The following is an 18,456-nucleotide window of genomic DNA, read 5'->3' as shown; positions in this document are numbered from 1 at the left end:
AGGCTATAAGGATGTCTGTATGTCTTGAGGAGATGTAGGTGGAGGCTATAAGGATGTCTGCATGTCTTGAGGAGATGTAGGTGGAGGCTATAAGGATGTCTGCATGTCTTGAGGAGCTGTAGGTGGAGGCTATAAGGATGTCTGCATGTCTTGAGGAGGTGTAGGTGGAGGCTATAAGGATGTCTGCATGTCTTGAGGAGATGTAGGTGGAGGCTATAAGGATGTCTGCATGTCTTGAGGAGATGTAGGTGGAGGCTATAAGGATGTCTGCATGTCTTGAGGAGGTGTAGGTGGAGGCTATAAGGATGTCTGCATGTCTTGAGGAGCAGTAGGTGGAGGCTAGAGAAGGATGAAGAGCTGTAGGTGGAGGCTAGAGAAGGATGAAGAGCTGTAGGTGGAGGCTAGAGAAGGATGAAGAGCTGTAGGTGGAGGCTAGAAAAGGATGAAGAGCTGTAGGTGGAGGCTAGAGAAGGATGAAGAGATGTAGGTGGAGGCTAGAGAAGGTGTTGCTGAAGCATATGGGTTTCCTATAAGGCTGGGAACGTTGGATGGCGAGGAGTTAGATTACATAGTTGGCCGTACTTAGATTGGGAGTGGCGGGTACAGTAGATATGGGTAGTTAGTTGGCATGACTGGGTTTAGGTTAGGTTGGTTTGGGTTGGGTTTGTTGTAGGTTAGGTTGGTTTGGGTTGGGTTGGTTTGAGTTTGTTGTAGGTTAGGTTGGTTTGGGTTGGATTTATTGTAGGTTGGTTTGGGTTGGGTTGGGTTTGTTCTGGGTTGGGTTTGTTGTAGGTTAGGTTGGTTTGTGTTGGGATGGGTTTGTTGTAGGTTATTTTGGTTTGGGTTGGGTTTGTTCTGGGTGGGTTTGTTCTGGGTTGGGTTTGTTCTGAGTTGGGGTTGGGGTTGTTCTGGGTTGGGGTTGTTCTGGGTTTGTTCTGGTTTGGGGTTGTTCTGGTTTGGGGTTGTTCTGGTTTGGGTTTGTTCTGGGTTGGGTTTGTTGTAGGTTAGGTTGGTTTGGGTTGGGTTGGGTTTGTTCTGGGGTTGTTCTCGGTTGATTTGTTCTGGGTTGGTTATATGGTGATATCAATGGTTATTTTATTGTGTGTTACTTTAGACACTTTAGATAGGCAGAGTTAGATGGTGTAGTCAGCCAGAGTGGGGATGGTAGCTGAGGCTTGGAGAGTTGGGGTTTGAGTCGGGTAGAGTAGAGTAGGGAAGGGAGGTAGGTGGGGTAGTTGGCATGGCTGTTGGTTTGTGCTGGGTTTAGTTTGAGAGTAGGGTAGGGAGGTAGGTGGGGTAGTTGGCATGGCTGTTGGTTTGTGCTGGGTTTAGTTTGAGAGTAGGGTAGGGAGGTAGGTGGGGTAGTTGGCATGACTGTTGGTTTGTGCTGGGTTTAGTTTGAGAGTAGGGTAGGGTAGGGTAGGGAGGTAGGTGGGGTAGTTGGCATGGCTGTTGGTTTGTGCTGGGTTGGTTTGTGCTGGGTTTAGTTTGAGAGTAGGGTAGCGAAGGGAGGTAGGTGGGGTAGTTGGCATGGCTGTTGGTTTGTGCTGGGTTGGTTTGTGCTGGGTTGGTTTGTGCTGGGTTGGTTTGGTTTGTGCTGGGTTGGTTTGGTTTGTGCTGGGTTGGTTTGTGCTGGGTTGGTTTGTGCTGGGTTGGTTTGTGCTGGGTTATGTGTTTAGTTTGAGATCCAGTGGAGGAGCAGAGGAAGGAGGAGCAACAGGTAGCTGAGACTTCCTTCCAGCTTGGATACGTTTCCTGTCACGTTGCAGTCATCAGAGAAACAGCAGTGAACTCTGACCCCTGGTGACCGGTAACCCTGACTGTTGGCCTGGCTACAGAAAGACTTGTAGGAGCAGGACTTCATCACTCCGCCTGAGAGAGAGAGAATGAGACAGAGTGAAAGAGAGATAGAGAGGGATACAGAGAGAGAGAGAGAAAGAAAGAGAGAAAGAGAAGGAAAGATATTGCCAGAGAAAAAAGAGAGAGTGAGAGCGAGACAAAGTATGAATGGAGAGGGAGCAGGGGCGAGAGAGTAACAGAGGGAGAAGAGAGAGAAACATTGAAATGCCTTTGTTAATACACAGGGTAACATTTTCCATAATGCCTGCAGGTATTTGCATTTGTATTTATTAGGGATCCCCATTGGCTGCTGGCCAGAAGTGCAATGAAAGAAAAAAAAACAGAAGAGTCTATTCATCCCCTTTGCTATGACATAACATAAATAACATCTGGTGCAACCAATTTCCTTCAGAAGTCACATAATTAGTTAAATAATGTCCACCTGTGTCACATGATCTGTCACATGATCTCAGTATATATACACCTGTTCTGAATGGCCCTGAGTCTGCAAAACCATTAAGCAAGGGGCACCACCAAGCAAGCGGCACCGCGAAGACCAAGGAGCTCTCCAAACAGGTCAGGGACAAAGTTGTGGAGAAGTACAGATCAGGGTTGAGTTATGAAAAAAATATCAGAATCTTTGAACATCCCACAAAGCACCATTAAATCCATGATTAAAAAATTTTGAGAATATGGCACCACAACAAACCTGCCAAGAGAGGGCTGATACCAAAACTCATGGACCAGGCAAGGAGGGCATTAATCAGAGAGACAACAAAGGGACCTTGGAGTATCTGTCCATATGACCACTTTAAGCCGTACACTCCACAGAGCTGGGCTTTACGGAAGAGTGGGCAGAGAAAAGACATTGCTTAAAGACAAAAATAAGCAGTTTGGTGTTCGCCAAAAGGCATGTGGGAGACTCCCCAAACATATGGAAGAAGGTACTGGTCAGATGAGATTAAATTTAGCTTTTTTGGTGGTGGCAGCATAATGCTGTGGGGATGTTTTTCATTGGCATTGACTTGGGAAACTGGTCAGAATTGAAGGAATGATGGATGGCGCTACAATTCTTGAGGGAAACATGTTTCAGTCTTCCAGAGATTTAAGACTGGGACGGAGGTTCACCTTCCACCAGGACAAGGACCCTAGACAGATCAGACACACAGATCTGGGACCAGACCAGAGACACACAGATCTGGGACCAGACCAGAGACACACAGATCTGGGACCAGACCAGAGACACACAGATCTGGGACCAGACCAGAGACACACAGATCTGGGACCAGACCAGAGACACACAGATCTGGGACCAGACCAGAGACACACAGATCTGGGACCAGACCAGAGACACACAGATCTGGGACCAGACCAGAGACACACAGATCTGGGACCAGACCAGAGACACACAGATCTGGGACCAGACCAGAGACACACAGATCTGGGACCAGACCAGAGACACACAGATCTGGGACCAGACCAGAGACACACAGATCTGGGACCAGACCAGAGACACACAGATCTGGGACCAGACCAGAGACACACAGATCTGGGACCAGACCAGAGACACACAGATCTGGGACCAGACCAGAGACACACAGATCTGGGACCAGACCAGAGACACACAGATCTGGGACCAGACCAGAGGCACACAGATCTGGGACCAGACCAGAGGCACACAGATCTGGGACCAGACCAGAGGCACACAGATCTGGGACCAGACCAGAGACACACAGATCTGGGACCAGACCAGAGACACACAGATCTGGGACCAGACCAGAGACACACAGATCTGGGACCAGACCAGAGACACACAGATCTGGGACCAGACCAGAGACACACAGATCTGGGACCAGACCAGAGACACACAGATCTGGGACCAGACCAGAGACACACAGATCTGGACCCAGACCAGAGACACACAGATCTGGACCCAGACCAGAGACACACAGATCTGGACCAAGTTTGATTTCATCATTTCTGAACTAGGTTTGCAAAAATTCATAACATTTTCCCCAAATTCCCAAGTTTTCCAGAGATCCAGTTTCTCGTACAGCATTTCCTGTTCATTCTTTCCTGCTTCCAGGGATCATTCAACCTGGATTTCTGAGGAAACTGGTCATTTCGGGACGGATACCAAAATGTTGCAACGACATCAACAAACATATAATCATCCTAATTAAGACCCTGAATGTAAGTCTCTGTTATCTCTTCATGTCCCCGCTGGGACTTCCCCCAACTCCCTGCTGTGTCTGGGCTGGGGGTCCAGACAGAACAGTCTGTCATGTCCTCAGACACACTCAGGACACAAGCATGTGCAAACACACACACACACACACTTACTCACGTAATATGCAGTGTATGAACCCATTACATTTGACCCATGTAAACTACATAAAGGGTCATGGTTTGCAGGGTACCAGAGTTGTAGATTACACACTCACTGTTTAACTCACTTCCGTGTCCTCGTACTACAGCGCAGGCATCAGAGTAGCCTGGACAGGTTTTTGAGCCCTGACGATTGCAGTCTTCGTCACTAGAACCCATGCAGGTATAGCATTGTAGGGCTTCACCTGGAGAAAGAGAGGAAGACAGAGAACATTAGGAGAGGAAGAGAGAGGAAGACAGAGAACATTAGGAGAGGAAGAGAGAGGAAGACAGAGAACATTAGGAGAGGAAGAGAGAGGAAGACAGAGAACATTAGGAGAGGAAGAGAGAGGAAGACAGAGAACATTAGGAGAGGAAGAGAGAGGAAGAGAATGAAAGCATTAGAAAGAGAAGGGAGAGAGAGGAAGAGAATGAAAGCAATAGAAAGAGAAGGGAGAGAGAGTTATGAGAGAGAAAGAGAGAGAAGAGATATGAGATAGATATGAAAGAGAGGATGAGAGAGAGATGAAAGAGAGATATGAAAGAGAGAGATGGGGGAGAGAGAGAGAGAGAGAGGAGGAGGAGAGAGAGACAGAGAGGGGAGGAGAGAGAGAGAGAGGAGGAGAGAGAGAGGAGGAGAGACAGAGAGAGCGAGAGAGAGAGAGGAGGAGAGAGAGAGGAGGAGAGAGAGAGAGACAGAGAGAGGAGGAGGAGAGAGAGAGAGAGAGAGACAGAGAGAGGAGGAGGAGAGAGACAGAGAGAGAGAGGAGGAGAGAGAGAGAGAGGAGGAGAGAGAGAGAGAGAGAGAGAGAGAGAGAGAGAGAGAGGAGGAGAGAGAGAGACAGAGGGAGAGAGAGAGGAGGAGAGAGAGACAGGGGAGAGAGAGAGGAGGAGAGAGAGACAGGGGGAGAGAGAGAGGAGGAGAGAGAGAGGAGGAGAGAGAGAGAGAGAGACAGAGAGAGGACTACACGCTTAACGGTGGATTCAACACTGGCCTGAGGAGACATGTTACAGTACTGTTGTTAAAAAACACCGACATAAAACTAAACGCCCACAGTATTATATACAGTACACTCACTTCTCATAATTCTCTGCAATGAGTTATGATACATGCACCAAGCATAGAGAACACAAAGACAACATACCCAGCATAGACAACCCAATACAGAAGCCTTTACATGCATGTCACGTTCTGACCTTAGCTCCTTTGTTTTGTCTTTGTTTTAGTCAGGGCGTGAGTTGGGATGGGCAGTCTATGTTCTTTTTTCTATAATTTGGTATTTCTGTGTTTGGCCTGGTATGGTTCTCAATCAGAGGCAGCTGTCAACCATTGTCCCTGATTGAGAACCATACTTAGGTAGCCTGGTTGTCCCTGATTGAGAACCATACTTAGGTAGCCTGGTTGTCCCTGATTGAGAACCATACTTAGGCAGCCTGGTTGTCCCTGATTGAGAACCATACTTAGGTAGCCTGGTTGTCCCTGATTGAGAACCATACTTAGGTAGCCTGGTTGTCCCTGATTGAGAACCATACTTAGGCAGCCTGGTTGTCCCTGATTGAGAACCATACTTAGGCAGCCTGGTTGTCCCTGATTGAGAACCATACTTAGGTAGCCTGGTTGTCCCTGTGTGACGTAGAAGTCCGTCACTGGCCGCGGGCAGCATTTGGTTCTTCAACGCACACACATATTCATCACTCCTCCCTGCGCCATTATACCATAAGTTAACAATGTGGGTCGACACACAATTTAACTTCTGTCTTGGTGCATGCATTTCATACTTATCAATGTTGTGGATGAGCGCATTGTTTGTTTGTTCTGTTCCTCTCTCTCCATCTCTGTAGCTTCTGGGTATGCTGGAAAAGGACCCGAGCTAAGGGAATTGGGTTGGCTTTATAGTGCCTGTCCCAAATGGCTCATTAATGCATATGGGCATATTGAAAGATATTGTCAGTAGTGATGTAATGTTGTAAATGTTATGTTGTGATATTGTTTAAAACCGTGTTGCAATGTATATCCTTTAGTATGTTTAGTTCATGGAAAATGTAGGTTTGTATTGTTAATTGATTAATTAATTAGGGTTAATTGTTCTGAGGGGAGGGGCTAGCCCTACAAAAGGAGCCTCTCTCCAGTCTCTAAGGGGGATTTTTTGGATTGAGCTGTGGATGGGGCAGCATTGTTGTTAAGCTGTCCCATAAGGTAGACGTTGATGGCAGTACTGTTGTTTTCTGTTCCGGAATCACTTGTAAATAAACACCTTTGCACAGAAGAACTTTTGCGGTTCCGCCATCTTTTTATTTTTATAGAGGTTAGGATATCCAGTTTAGCCATCTGGCCTACTCTACGTGACATATGGTGGCAGTGGTGGGATGGCGTACCGCAAATCAGTGAATTCCAACAAGAGAGGTAAAGGAATGCGTACAGGATTGCGTTCTCAGCAACAGCATCAACTGTCAGAAAAGGTACCTGAAGTTGAACCGGGGTGGAATACCATGGAATCGTCTGGTGAAGAAGAGGTCAAGTATGAGAAACTAGGAGCCCGACCGCGGGGCCAAAGACAACCAGAACTGGGTGAGCTGCTGACTGAAGGAGCAGTTGGGGGACCAGAACCACACCCAACCATGGTAACCCTTTTTCAGCAACTTTTCACCTGCCTTGAGAGGAGGGACGAAGACCTCAAGCAGGAGTTACGTGGCCTACACCAATCTATCCTCACAGCTCCCCACCAGGCGGAACTCGTCAGTGAGAGCCCAAGATTGGGTCTTCCAACACCAGGACGACAAAGGCTCGATGCAGCAGGGACTTCAACTCCACAGCAGGCACCCCAAACAGTAATGAGGCCAGCACCAGGAGACCAGTCCAGCAGTGTTAACGTCCATCTTCCAGCATTCCTGAGGAAGGAGCCAAAGATGCCCTCATACCAGCAGGGGGAGGACATTGAAAACTACCTGCTGAGGTTTGAGCGCATGGCTAAGACGTGGCAGTGGCCTGAGGTAGAGTGGGCCTGCAGGCTTGTCCCATTGCTCACGGGCAAGGCCTTAGAGGCTTACACAGCAATGGATGAGGGGCTGGCCAATGTCTACAAGGGCTTGAAGGAAGCGCTGCTGGTGAAGTTTGACATCTCACCGGAAACCCACCGTCAACGCTTCAGAGCTGCATCAATGCCATCGGGTGAGTCGCCGACAGAGACGTACCACCGCCTCAAGGGTCTCTACCGACGATGGGTTCGACCGGGGGAGAAAACACAGGACGAAATCGGGGAGGTCATCATCCTCGAGCAACTTCTACAAGTTCTACCACACGACATTCGAACCTGGGTCCGAGAGCACGAGCCCAAGGACGGGCTTATGGCGGCCAAGCTTGCACTGCAGTATCTTAATGCACGTAAAGGGGGCCCACCACAACCTGCAGCACCCGCTCCAAGGAGTCTCAGAGACACAAGGGACATCAGAAACGCCAGAGATGGTGGAGGTAACTCTGGGGGTTATGTGTCTGGGAGGGAGGTAAGGGATCATGCAGTTCGCTCTGATGGGAGGGGTCTGACCTGTTTTTACTGCCGGCAGCAGGGGCACAAAGCTTCAATGTGTCCGCTACGTAAATCCAAGCTCTCAGGTTACTGTTATGTACCCAGAGAGGGGGATGGTGTTCAGAATAGACAGACTCGGGAAGGGTCATGCTTGGTACCTGTAAAAGTGAATGGTAAAAGTCTTACTGCAATGATTGACACCGGCAGTTCCCTGTCATTGATCAGAAAAGGTAATGTACCTGTTAATGACATTGATTATGGTCATCAGACACTGATCCAATGTGTCCATGGTGACCAGTCACAGCAGCCCACAGCTGAGCTCACAGTTGAGATTCAGGGTCAGAAATACCTCCTCAAAGTTGGGGTAATGGAGAAGCTACCTTTTGAGATGATTTTGGGGAGGGATGTGCCTGTACTCTCTGATCTGTTGGGAAGTGTGGGGGGTCAGCTATATGAGCAGTCAGTTTGCCAGTCTGATGTTCAGATGGCATGTTCAGTTGTCACTCGTGCCCAGGCCAAAGCTGGTTTACAACCTCTGCCTGACTTGTGTGATAGTCTGTGCGAGGGGGGAACCAAAGGGCCCAGAAAGTCACGCCGCCAGCGGCGTCTTGAGAAGTATGTGGGAACCCCTGTACCTGTTGCTGATGTGTCTGGGTTAGAGGTGCAATGGGATGTTCCACAAAATTTTGCTACACTGCAGAAGTCTGATGCAACCTTGAAATGTTTGTTTGACAAGGCCTTAGCTGGGGACAGTCAATCTTTATGTGGGGGGATTTACACAGTAGACAACCACATACTCTACCTTGGGTCAGAGGCAGATAGCAGGAAGTTGGTGGTGCCATCTACCTGTAGACCACTTGTTCTCAACCTTGCACATACAGTTCCATGGGCAGGCCATCTAGGGCAACATAAGACCTATCTTAGGCTAGGCTCCCGTTTCTTTTGGCCCTCCATGTATACTGATGTACAAAAATACTGCAAATCATGCCCCACGTGCCAGAAAACCAGTGCTGTCCGTAGGTCTGAACGGGCTCCTCTATGTTCACTGCCAGTTATCTCTACCCCATTCAAGAGAATTGCAATGGACATTGTTGGACCCTTGGAGAAGAGTAGTGCAGGTTACAAGTATATATTGGTGATCTGTGACTATGCCACCCGGTTCCCAGAAGCCTTCCCACTCCGTTCCATAACCACTCCAAAGATAATCAGTGCTCTTGTTCAGCTCTTCTCTCGTGTAGGAATCCCAGATGAAATCCTGACGGACCAAGGGACAAACTTCACCTCGCGACTGATGGTTCAACTCCACCGACAGCTGGGCATTAAAGGCTTGAGGACTACTCCCTACCATCCCCAAACGGATGGGCTCGTAGAGAGATTCAATCAAACGCTCAAGAACATGCTGAGGAAGTTTGTGGCTGACACTGGTAAAGACTGGGATAAGTGGTTACCCTTTCTGCTTTTTGCTTACAGGGAGGTGCCTCAGGCATCGACAGGTTTCTCGCCATTCGAACTCCTCTATGGATGGCCAGTGCAAGGACCACTGGACCTGCTGAAGAAGTGCTGGGAAGGTTCCCCAGTAGCTACCTCAGGACAGGGGATTGTCCAGTATGTCCTCCAGATGCGAGACAGGTTGGAACGGTACCGAGAGGAAGCTAGAGCAAACCTTCAGCTAGCCCAGAAGGCCCAGAAGAGAGGCTATGACCAGCACGCTCGCCACAGAGAGTTTGAGCCAGGACAGAAAGTCCTGCTCCTCCTTCCCTCATCTACCAGCAAGCTCCTTGCGCAATGGCAAGGACCGTACCTAATCGGGAGGAAGATGGGCCCAGTGACCTACGAGGTGCTGCACCCGGACAAGGGTAAGAAGAAGCAAACCTACCATGTGAACCTTCTCAAGGCCTGGGAGGAGAAAGAGGAACTCTCCAAAGGAAAGTCCTTTCTGGTCCGCAGAGTAGAAGAGGATGAGTCGGATGGGGTCACAGAGGCATGGAAAGAACGAGCAGAAGTCATACTGGCTCACCTGGAAGAAGACAAGCAAGATGAGCTGAAGCAGCTGTTTGGCAAGTATCCGGCCCTCTTCAGTCAGAGACCAGGAAGAACCAAAGTCCTGGAACACGTCATTCGTTTGAAACCTGGCCAGAACCCTGTCCGCCAGCATCCTTACCGTGTGCCTGAGAGGCTGGTGGTTGCCCTCAAGGAAGAGGTCCACACCATGATAGAGATGGATGTTGTCGAGCCATCTTCAAGTGAATGGAGCAGCCCTATTGTCATTGTCCCAAAGAAGGATGGCTCTTTGCGCGTCTGCATGGACTTCCGTAAGGTGAATGCCATCTCCCAGTTTGATGCCTATCCCATGCCCCGCATTGACGACTTACTGGAGAGAATAGGTAGAGCTCATTACATCACCACATTGGATCTCTGCAAAGGGTACTGGCAGGTGCCCCTGGATGAACAATCCAAGGCCTACACTGCATTCCGGACGCCAATGGGCCTGTTCCAGTTCAAGGTCATGCCGTTTGGCCTTCATGGGGCCCCTGCGACTTTCCAGAGGCTGATGGACAAGGTCCTCCAGGACTGTGACAATTACTGTGCTGCTTACTTGGACGACGTGGTGATCTACAGCCACTCCTGGGAGGAGCACATACAGCATCTTAGCAGCGTCCTGGGGAAGATCCATGAAGCAGGCCTCACGCTTAACCTCCTGAAGTGTGAGTGGGCGAAACAGGAGACAAAGTACCTGGGTTACCAGCTGGGTAAGGGTGAAGTTCGGCCTCAGGTGGAGAAAGTGGAGTCCATCAGGAATAGCCCTCAACCCAGAACCAAGACACAGGTGAAGTCCTTCCTAGGTCTGGCAGGGTGGTACCGGAGATTCATTCCACAGTTTTCGACCATCGCTGTCCCTCTGACCAACCTCACTTCGAAGGGGGCCAGCAACCCTGTGAAGTGGACTGAGGAGTGTGAGGAAGCCTTCATGACACTGAAAAAACGACTGTGCTCATTCCCTGTTCTCCAGACCCCTGATTTTAAGAAGAGATTTCTCGTGCAGGTGGACGCTTCGGCTGTAGGAATTGGAGCTGTACTGGCCCAAGGGGAGCCAAGAGAAGAGCTTCCTGTGCTGTACCTGAGTCGGAAGCTGTTGCCCAGGGAAACCAGGTATTCTACAATCGAAAAGGAGTGCCTGGCTATAAAGTGGGCCTTAGATAGCCTCCGTTACTACCTTCTTGGGAGGGAATTTGACCTGCACACGGACCACAGAGCACTGACCTGGATCCAGACCATGAAGGACCGGAATTCTCGGGTGACCAGGTGGTATCTGGAGCTCCAGCCCTTCAGGTTCTGTGTCCGTCACAAGGCAGGAAAAGAGAACGTTACTGCGGACTACCTATCAAGGCTCCCGAACATGGTCGCTTCAGGAGAGGAGGAAGGTAATGTGACGTAGAAGTCCGTCACTGGCCGCGGGCAGCATTTGGTTCTTCAACGCACACACATATTCATCACTCCTCCCTGCGCCATTATACCATAAGTTAACAATGTGGGTCGACACACAATTTAACTTCTGTCTTGGTGCATGCATTTCATACTTATCAATGTTGTGGATGAGCGCATTGTTTGTTTGTTCTGTTCCTCTCTCTCCATCTCTGTAGCTTCTGGGTATGCTGGAAAAGGACCCGAGCTAAGGGAATTGGGTTGGCTTTATAGTGCCTGTCCCAAATGGCTCATTAATGCATATGGGCATATTGAAAGATATTGTCAGTAGTGATGTAATGTTGTAAATGTTATGTTGTGATATTGTTTAAAACCGTGTTGCAATGTATATCCTTTAGTATGTTTAGTTCATGGAAAATGTAGGTTTGTATTGTTAATTGATTAATTAATTAGGGTTAATTGTTCTGAGGGGAGGGGCTAGCCCTACAAAAGGAGCCTCTCTCCAGTCTCTAAGGGGGATTTTTTGGATTGAGCTGTGGATGGGGCAGCATTGTTGTTAAGCTGTCCCATAAGGTAGACGTTGATGGCAGTACTGTTGTTTTCTGTTCCGGAATCACTTGTAAATAAACACCTTTGCACAGAAGAACTTTTGCGGTTCCGCCATCTTTTTTATTTTTATAGAGGTTAGGATATCCAGTTTAGCCATCTGGCCTACTCTACGTGACACCCTGATTGAGAACCATACTTAGGTAGCCTGGTTGTCCCTGATTGAGAACCATACTTAGGTAGCCTGGTTGTCCCTGATTGAGAACCATACTTAGGTAGCCTGGTTGTCCCTGATTGAGAACCATACTTAGGCAGCCTGGTTGTCCCTGATTGAGAACCATACTTAGGTAGCCTGGTTTCACCTTTGAGTTGTGGGTGATTATTTTCTGTTCTGTGTTTTGCTTCACCGTTCAGGACTGTTAGTTTTTTTGTCGTTTTATTGTTTTTGTTCAAGTGTTCAGTATTCGTATTAAATACAATATGGACACCCTACCACGCTGCGCATTGGTCTGACATGTCTTACTCGTTGTCTGAGGAGGACGAAGACAAGCGTTACAATGCAGCCATACGCTCCGTTCTTATAAGGCCATCACATCCATCCAACCAAATAAAACGTATTTCCACAACATCGGCTTACAAAGCAGCATTCAACCTGACCATGACATCACCAAGTCACCCCTGTTACAGACAGTAGAGACTGGACCACCCCTGTTACAGACAGTACAGTAGAGACTGGACCCCCCATGTTACACACAGTAGAGAATGGACCACCCCTGTTACAGACAGTAGAGACTGGACCACCCCTGTTACAGACAGTACAGTAGAGACTAGACCACCCCTGTTATAGACAGTACAGTAGAGACTGAACCACCCCTGTTACAGACAGTAGAGACTGGACCACCCCTGTTACAGACAGTACAGCAGAGACTGGACCACCCCTGTTACAGACAGTACAGTAGAGACTGGACCGCCCCTGTTACAGACAGTACAGTAGAGACTGGACCACCCCTGTTACAGACAGTACAGTAGAGACTGAACAACCCCTGTTACACACAGTAGAGACTGGACCACCCCTGTTACAGACAGTAGAGACTGGGCCACCCCTGTTACAGACAGTAGAGACTGGACCACCCCTGGCACAGACAGTACAGTAGAGACTGGACCACCCCTGGCACAGACAGTACAGTAGAGACTGAACCACCCCTGTTACAGACAGTACAGTAAAGACTGGTCCACCCCTGTTACAGACAGTACAGTAAAGACTGGACCACCCCTGTTACAGACAGTAGAGACTGAACCACCCCTGTTACAGACAGTACAGTAGAGACTGGACCACCCCTGTTACAGACAGTACAGTAGAGACTGGACCACCCCTGTTACAGACAGTAGAGACTGGACCAACTCTGTCTCGTTTCGTTATTTTAAACAGAACAACACCAGACGTCAGGAATGTAACGTAACTAGCCAATGTAACGTAACTAGCCAATGTAACGTAACTAGCCAATGTAACGTAACTAGCCAATGTAACGTAACTAGCCAATGTAACGTAACTAGCCAATGTAAAGTAACTAGCCAATGTAACGTAACTAGCCAATGTAGCGTAACTAGCCAATGTAACGTAACTTGCCAATGTAACGTAACTAGCCAGTGTAACGTAACTAGCCAATGTAACGTAACTAGCCAATGTAACGTAACTAGCCAATGAAGAATAACTAGCCAATGTAACGTAACTTGCCAATGTAACGTAACTAGCCAATGTAACGTTACTAGCCAATGTAGCGTAACTAGCCAATGTAACGTAACTAGCCAATGTAACGTAACTAGCCAATGTAGCGTAACTAGCCAATGTAGCGTAACTAGCCAATGTAACATAACTAGCCAGTGTAACGTAACTAGCCAATGTAACGTAACTAGCCAATGTAACGTAACTAGCCAATGTAACGTAACTAGCCAATGTAACGTAACTAGCCAATGTAACGTAACTAGCCAATGTAACGTAACTAGCCAATGTAGCGTAACTAGCCAATGTAGCGTAACTAGCCAATGTAACGTAACTAGCCAGTGTAACTTAACTAGCCAATGTAACGTAACTAGCCAATGTAACGTAACTAGCCAATGTAACGTAACTAGCCAATGTAACGTAACTAGCCAATGTAACGTAACTAGCCAATGTAACGTAACTAGCCAATGTAACGTAACTAGCCAATGTAGCGTAACTAGCCAATGTAACGTAACTAGCCAATGTAACGTAACTAGCCAATGTAACGTAACTAGCCAATGTAACGTAACTAGCCAATGTAGCGTAACTAGCCAATGTAACGTAACTAGCCAATCACTTTGAGAAAGGAGGAAGAGGGAACAAGGGAACAATAACTTTGAGAAAGGAGGAAGAGGAAGAGGAAACAAGGGAACAATATGGTTGAGAAAGGAGGAAGAGGAAGAGGAAACAAGGGAACAATATGGTTGAGAAAGGAGGATGAGGGAACAAGGGAACAATAACTTTGGGGAAAGGAGGAAGAGGTTACAGACAGTAGAGACTGGACCACCCCTGTTACAGACAGTACAGTAGAGACTTGGACCACCCCTGTTACAGACAGTACAGTAGAGACTGGACCGCCCCTGTTACAGACAGTACAGTAGAGACTGGACCACCCCTGTTACAGACAGTAGAGACTGGACCACCCCTGTTACAGACAGTACAGCAGAGACTTGGACCACCCCTGTTACAGACAGTACAGTAGAGACTGGACCGCCCCTGTTACAGACAGTACAGTAGAGACTGGACCACCCCTGTTACAGACAGTACAGTAGAGACTGAACAACCCCTGTTACACACAGTAGAGACTGGACCACCCCTGTTACAGACAGTAGAGACTGGGCCACCCCTGTTACAGACAGTAGAGACTGGACCACCCCTGGCACAGACAGTACAGTAGAGACTGGACCACCCCTGGCACAGACAGTACAGTAGAGACTGAACCACCCCTGTTACAGACAGTACAGTAAAGACTGGACCACCCCTGTTACAGACAGTACAGTAAAGACTGGACCACCCCTGTTACAGACAGTACAGTAAAGACTGGACCACCCCTGTTACAGACAGTACAGTAGAGACTGGACCACCCCTGTTACAGACAGTACAGTAGAGACTGGACCACCCCTGTTACAGATAGTACAGTAGAGACTGGACCACCCCTGTTACAGACAGTAGAGACTGGACCAACTCTGTCTCGTTTCGTTATTTTAAACAGAACAACACCAGACGTCAGGAATGTAACGTAACTAGCCAATGTAACGTAACTAGCCAATGTAACGTAACTAGCCAATGTAACATAACTAGCCAATGTAACGTAACTAGCCAATGTAAAGTAACTAGCCAATGTAACGTAACTAGCCAATGTAGCGTAACTTGCCAATGTAACGTAACTAGCCAGTGTAACGTAACTAGCCAATGTAACGTAACTAGCCAATGTAACGTAACTAGCCAATGAAGAATAACTAGCCAATGTAACGTAACTTGCCAATGTAACGTAACTAGCCAATGTAACGTAACTAGCCAATGTAGCGTAACTAGCCAATGTAACGTAACTAGCCAATGTAACGTAACTAGCCAGTGTAACGTAACTAGCCAATGTAACGTAACTAGCCAATGTAACGTAACTAGCCAATGTAACGTAACTAGCCAATGTAGCGTAACTAGCCAATGTAACGTAACTAGCCAATGTAACGTAACTAGCCAATCACTTTGAGAAAGGAGGAAGAGGGAACAAGGGAACAATAACTTTGAGAAAGGAGGAAGAGGAAGAGGAAACAAGGGAACAATATGGTTGAGAAAGGAGGAAGAGGAAGAGGAAACAAGGGAACAATATGGTTGAGAGGAGGATGAGGGAACAAGGGAACAATAACTTTGGGGAAAGGAGGAAGAGGAAACAAGGGAACAATATGGTTGAGAAAGGAGGAAGAGGAAGCAAGGGAACAATAACTTTGAGGAAGGAGGAACGAGGGAATAATAACTTTGAGAAAGGAGGAAGAGGAAGCAAGGGAACATTAAGTTTGAGAAAGGAGGAAGAGGGAACAAGGGAACAATAACTTTGAGAAAGGAGGAAGAGGAAGCAAGGGAACAATATGGTTGAGAAAGGAGGAAGAGTGAAATGGCATGAATAAAAGATGGATTAAGAATGAAAAAGAAAAGCTGGATGGATAGAAGATAAAAAAGCAAAAAATAAGAGGAAAGTGGAGACGAGAGATATAGAGATCAAGATTGAATACATTATCCCAAATTGTCCAGTATTAAAGCCAGAACCAGAGAACCAAAATAGTCCTTACTGTCGTTAATGAGAAAGAGTAGGGAGACGAGGAGAAGAATAGCGCTCTGGAAAGCTCTCATGTTGTTGGAGATGATCCTTCCTTTGTGGTCTCCTTCCCTTGAGCGATGTGATCACAGAATGAAAAGCAGGTTGTTTGCTTCGTGGTCCTTCCCTGGAACGATGGGATTGAACAATGTTTTTTCGCTTGCTGGTCGTTCCCTGGAGAGATGTGATCACACAATGAAAAGCAGGTTGTTTGCTGCTAAACCCCTCTGATCTTAATCCTATCTTCATCTGCTAACAAGGAGCTAATACCTCATCCTGCCTGCACGGACTAGGAGATTAGCGGTTACTGGTTAGAGGTTAGCGTCTCCACTGGAGGCCTATGGCTCTGGTAGCGGCTAGGTTAGCTTCTCCACTGGAGGGCTATGGCTCTGGTAGCGGCTAGGTTAGCTTCTCCACTGGAGGGCTATGGCTCTGGTAGCGGCTAGGTTAGCTTCTCCACTGGAGGGCTATGGCTCTGGTAGCGGCTAGGTTAGCTTCTCCACTGGAGGCCAATGGCTCTGGTAGCGGCTAGCCTAGCTTCTCCACTGGAGGGCTATGGCTCTGGTCAAATCTTTTAGTTACCGTGACTGGTTGTTCCAGTTTAAATGGTTTAGGTAGTCTCCTTTATCAATGTCTATTATCCTGACAGTCAGAAAGGATTCCTATAGGGTCGCTAGCATTAGTGGATTATATTAGGTTGACGTTGTGAAATAATTTGGGACACGTTGTCTATTAGAATCATTATGGAAGTCAGACCACACTTAGCAGGTTAAACCTGGAGCCTGGCGCACGGTTCACGACGTACGCGATAACAGTTCCATAATTACTGAGAATTAGAGTAGATTTATAGGACTATTGTTCAACCCTTATTGTACACTTTTTTTCCACCTTCCAAAATCACATTTTAAATAAATAAAAATATTCAACCTGGCAATTCAGTTATTCACTTATTTTACAATGACGGCCTACCCCGGAAAAATCCGGATGACGTGGGGGCCAATTGGGCGCCGGCCTATGGGACTCCCAATCACGGCCTGATGTGATGCAGCCTGGATTCGAACCAGGGACTGTAGTGACACCTCTCGCACAGTGGTCTAAGGCGCAGTGCCATCTACCAACTGGTATTTTAAATCTACCAGTTGGTAGATGTCATTCTTTCATTGATCACTATTTTCAGTATTCCGTTCTCTCGATGTATTCTAGTCTGGTCATTAAAATTATATTTAAAAGGGATGGCTTAAGTTAAATGTACTGAAAAGGGATGAGGGTTTTCAGTAGTTGAATTAGACTTATTCTGCGTGCACAAGGGAACCACACCTGCAAAGCCCATTACGCACCTTCATAAGGTAAGACCGAATACCGACTACTAAGAAGTGCGTAGGAGAGGCGTAATTTTGGAAAGGCGTCCGAGTGCTTTCCTGCCGAAGACATCGTGCATATATTAAGGTGACTTTTTGGGGACTTTTTTTGTGGTTGTTTTGGACTTCGGTGATTTTTTTTTTCTTCACACAAACACAAGAAAAATTCTGGAGACAAGCTGAAGTTCGGAGCCAAAGTCTACGACCCTTCATAGTTGAATAGTCAACAGTAGGGATTCATTAATAAGGCTTTGTTGTCATTCAACGAGAGATAACCCATTTTCATGCACATCTCTTTTATTGAAAAATACTGCAACAAACATCTTAGATGTAAAATTATGCGACTAAGATTACTTCAGCAAAAACCATATAAATTAATGACAGATTTCTTGAGTTATCTTAGATTCGTTCTAAGATGGTGTACAAGTATACTGGCTACAGTCTCTCGAAATGGACAAACAGTACTATTTTATCAAGCGAAGGTATTTTAAGGGAGTATGGGAGCTCACTCCTTTGGCTCGGCTAGGCGCCAGACTAACTGAAGCATGCTGACAATTTATGTCGGGATATCGGGCCCTTGGTCAAAGCCACAGGCCTTTTTAAAGGAACTAATTCATCAACCATGTATCTGTCAATAACTAATATAGTCATGGGTAGTATCTCTACAAATACAGTCATGGGTGGTATCTCTACAAATACAGTCATGGGTGGTATCTCTACAAATACAGTCATGGGTGGTATCTCTACAAATACAGTCATGGGTGGTATCTCAACAAATACAGTCATGGGTGGTATCTCTACAAATACAGTCATGGGTGGTATCTCTACAAATACAGTCATGGGTAGTATCTCTACAAATACAGTCATGGGTGGTATCTCTACAAATATAGTTATGGGTGGTATCTCTACAAATATAGTCATGGGTGGTATCTCTACAAATACAGTCATGGGTGGTATCTCTACAAATACAGTCATGGGTGGTATCTCTACAAATACAGTCATGGGTAGTATCTCTACAAATACAGTCATGGGTAGTATCTCTACAGA

The 18,456-nt window shown here is 47.1% G+C and overlaps 1 protein-coding gene across 1 annotated transcript; it reads right to left on the bottom strand.

Annotated features, from left to right (window-relative positions):
• Positions 1-974: 974 nt before the first annotated feature.
• ly6pge (lymphocyte antigen 6 family member pge) lies at positions 975-16,889 on the bottom strand. The gene is made up of 3 exons (XM_031798726.1): positions 16,026-16,889; positions 4,296-4,412; positions 975-1,872 (listed from the first exon to the last, which is right to left on the bottom strand). Exons 1-3 carry the CDS (start codon positions 16,084-16,086, stop codon positions 1,676-1,678), a joined length of 375 nt encoding a protein of 124 aa, XP_031654586.1. The 5' UTR covers positions 16,087-16,889; the 3' UTR covers positions 975-1,675.
• Positions 16,890-18,456: the final 1,567 nt, after the last annotated feature.

Source organism: Oncorhynchus kisutch, linkage group LG20 (genome assembly GCF_002021735.2).
Source record: "Oncorhynchus kisutch isolate 150728-3 linkage group LG20, Okis_V2, whole genome shotgun sequence".
In the NCBI taxonomy this organism is placed as follows: Eukaryota; Metazoa; Chordata; class Actinopteri; order Salmoniformes; family Salmonidae; genus Oncorhynchus; species Oncorhynchus kisutch.
Note: the sequence above shows the minus strand (reverse complement) of the source record. Positions and strands in the feature narration are given on the sequence as shown.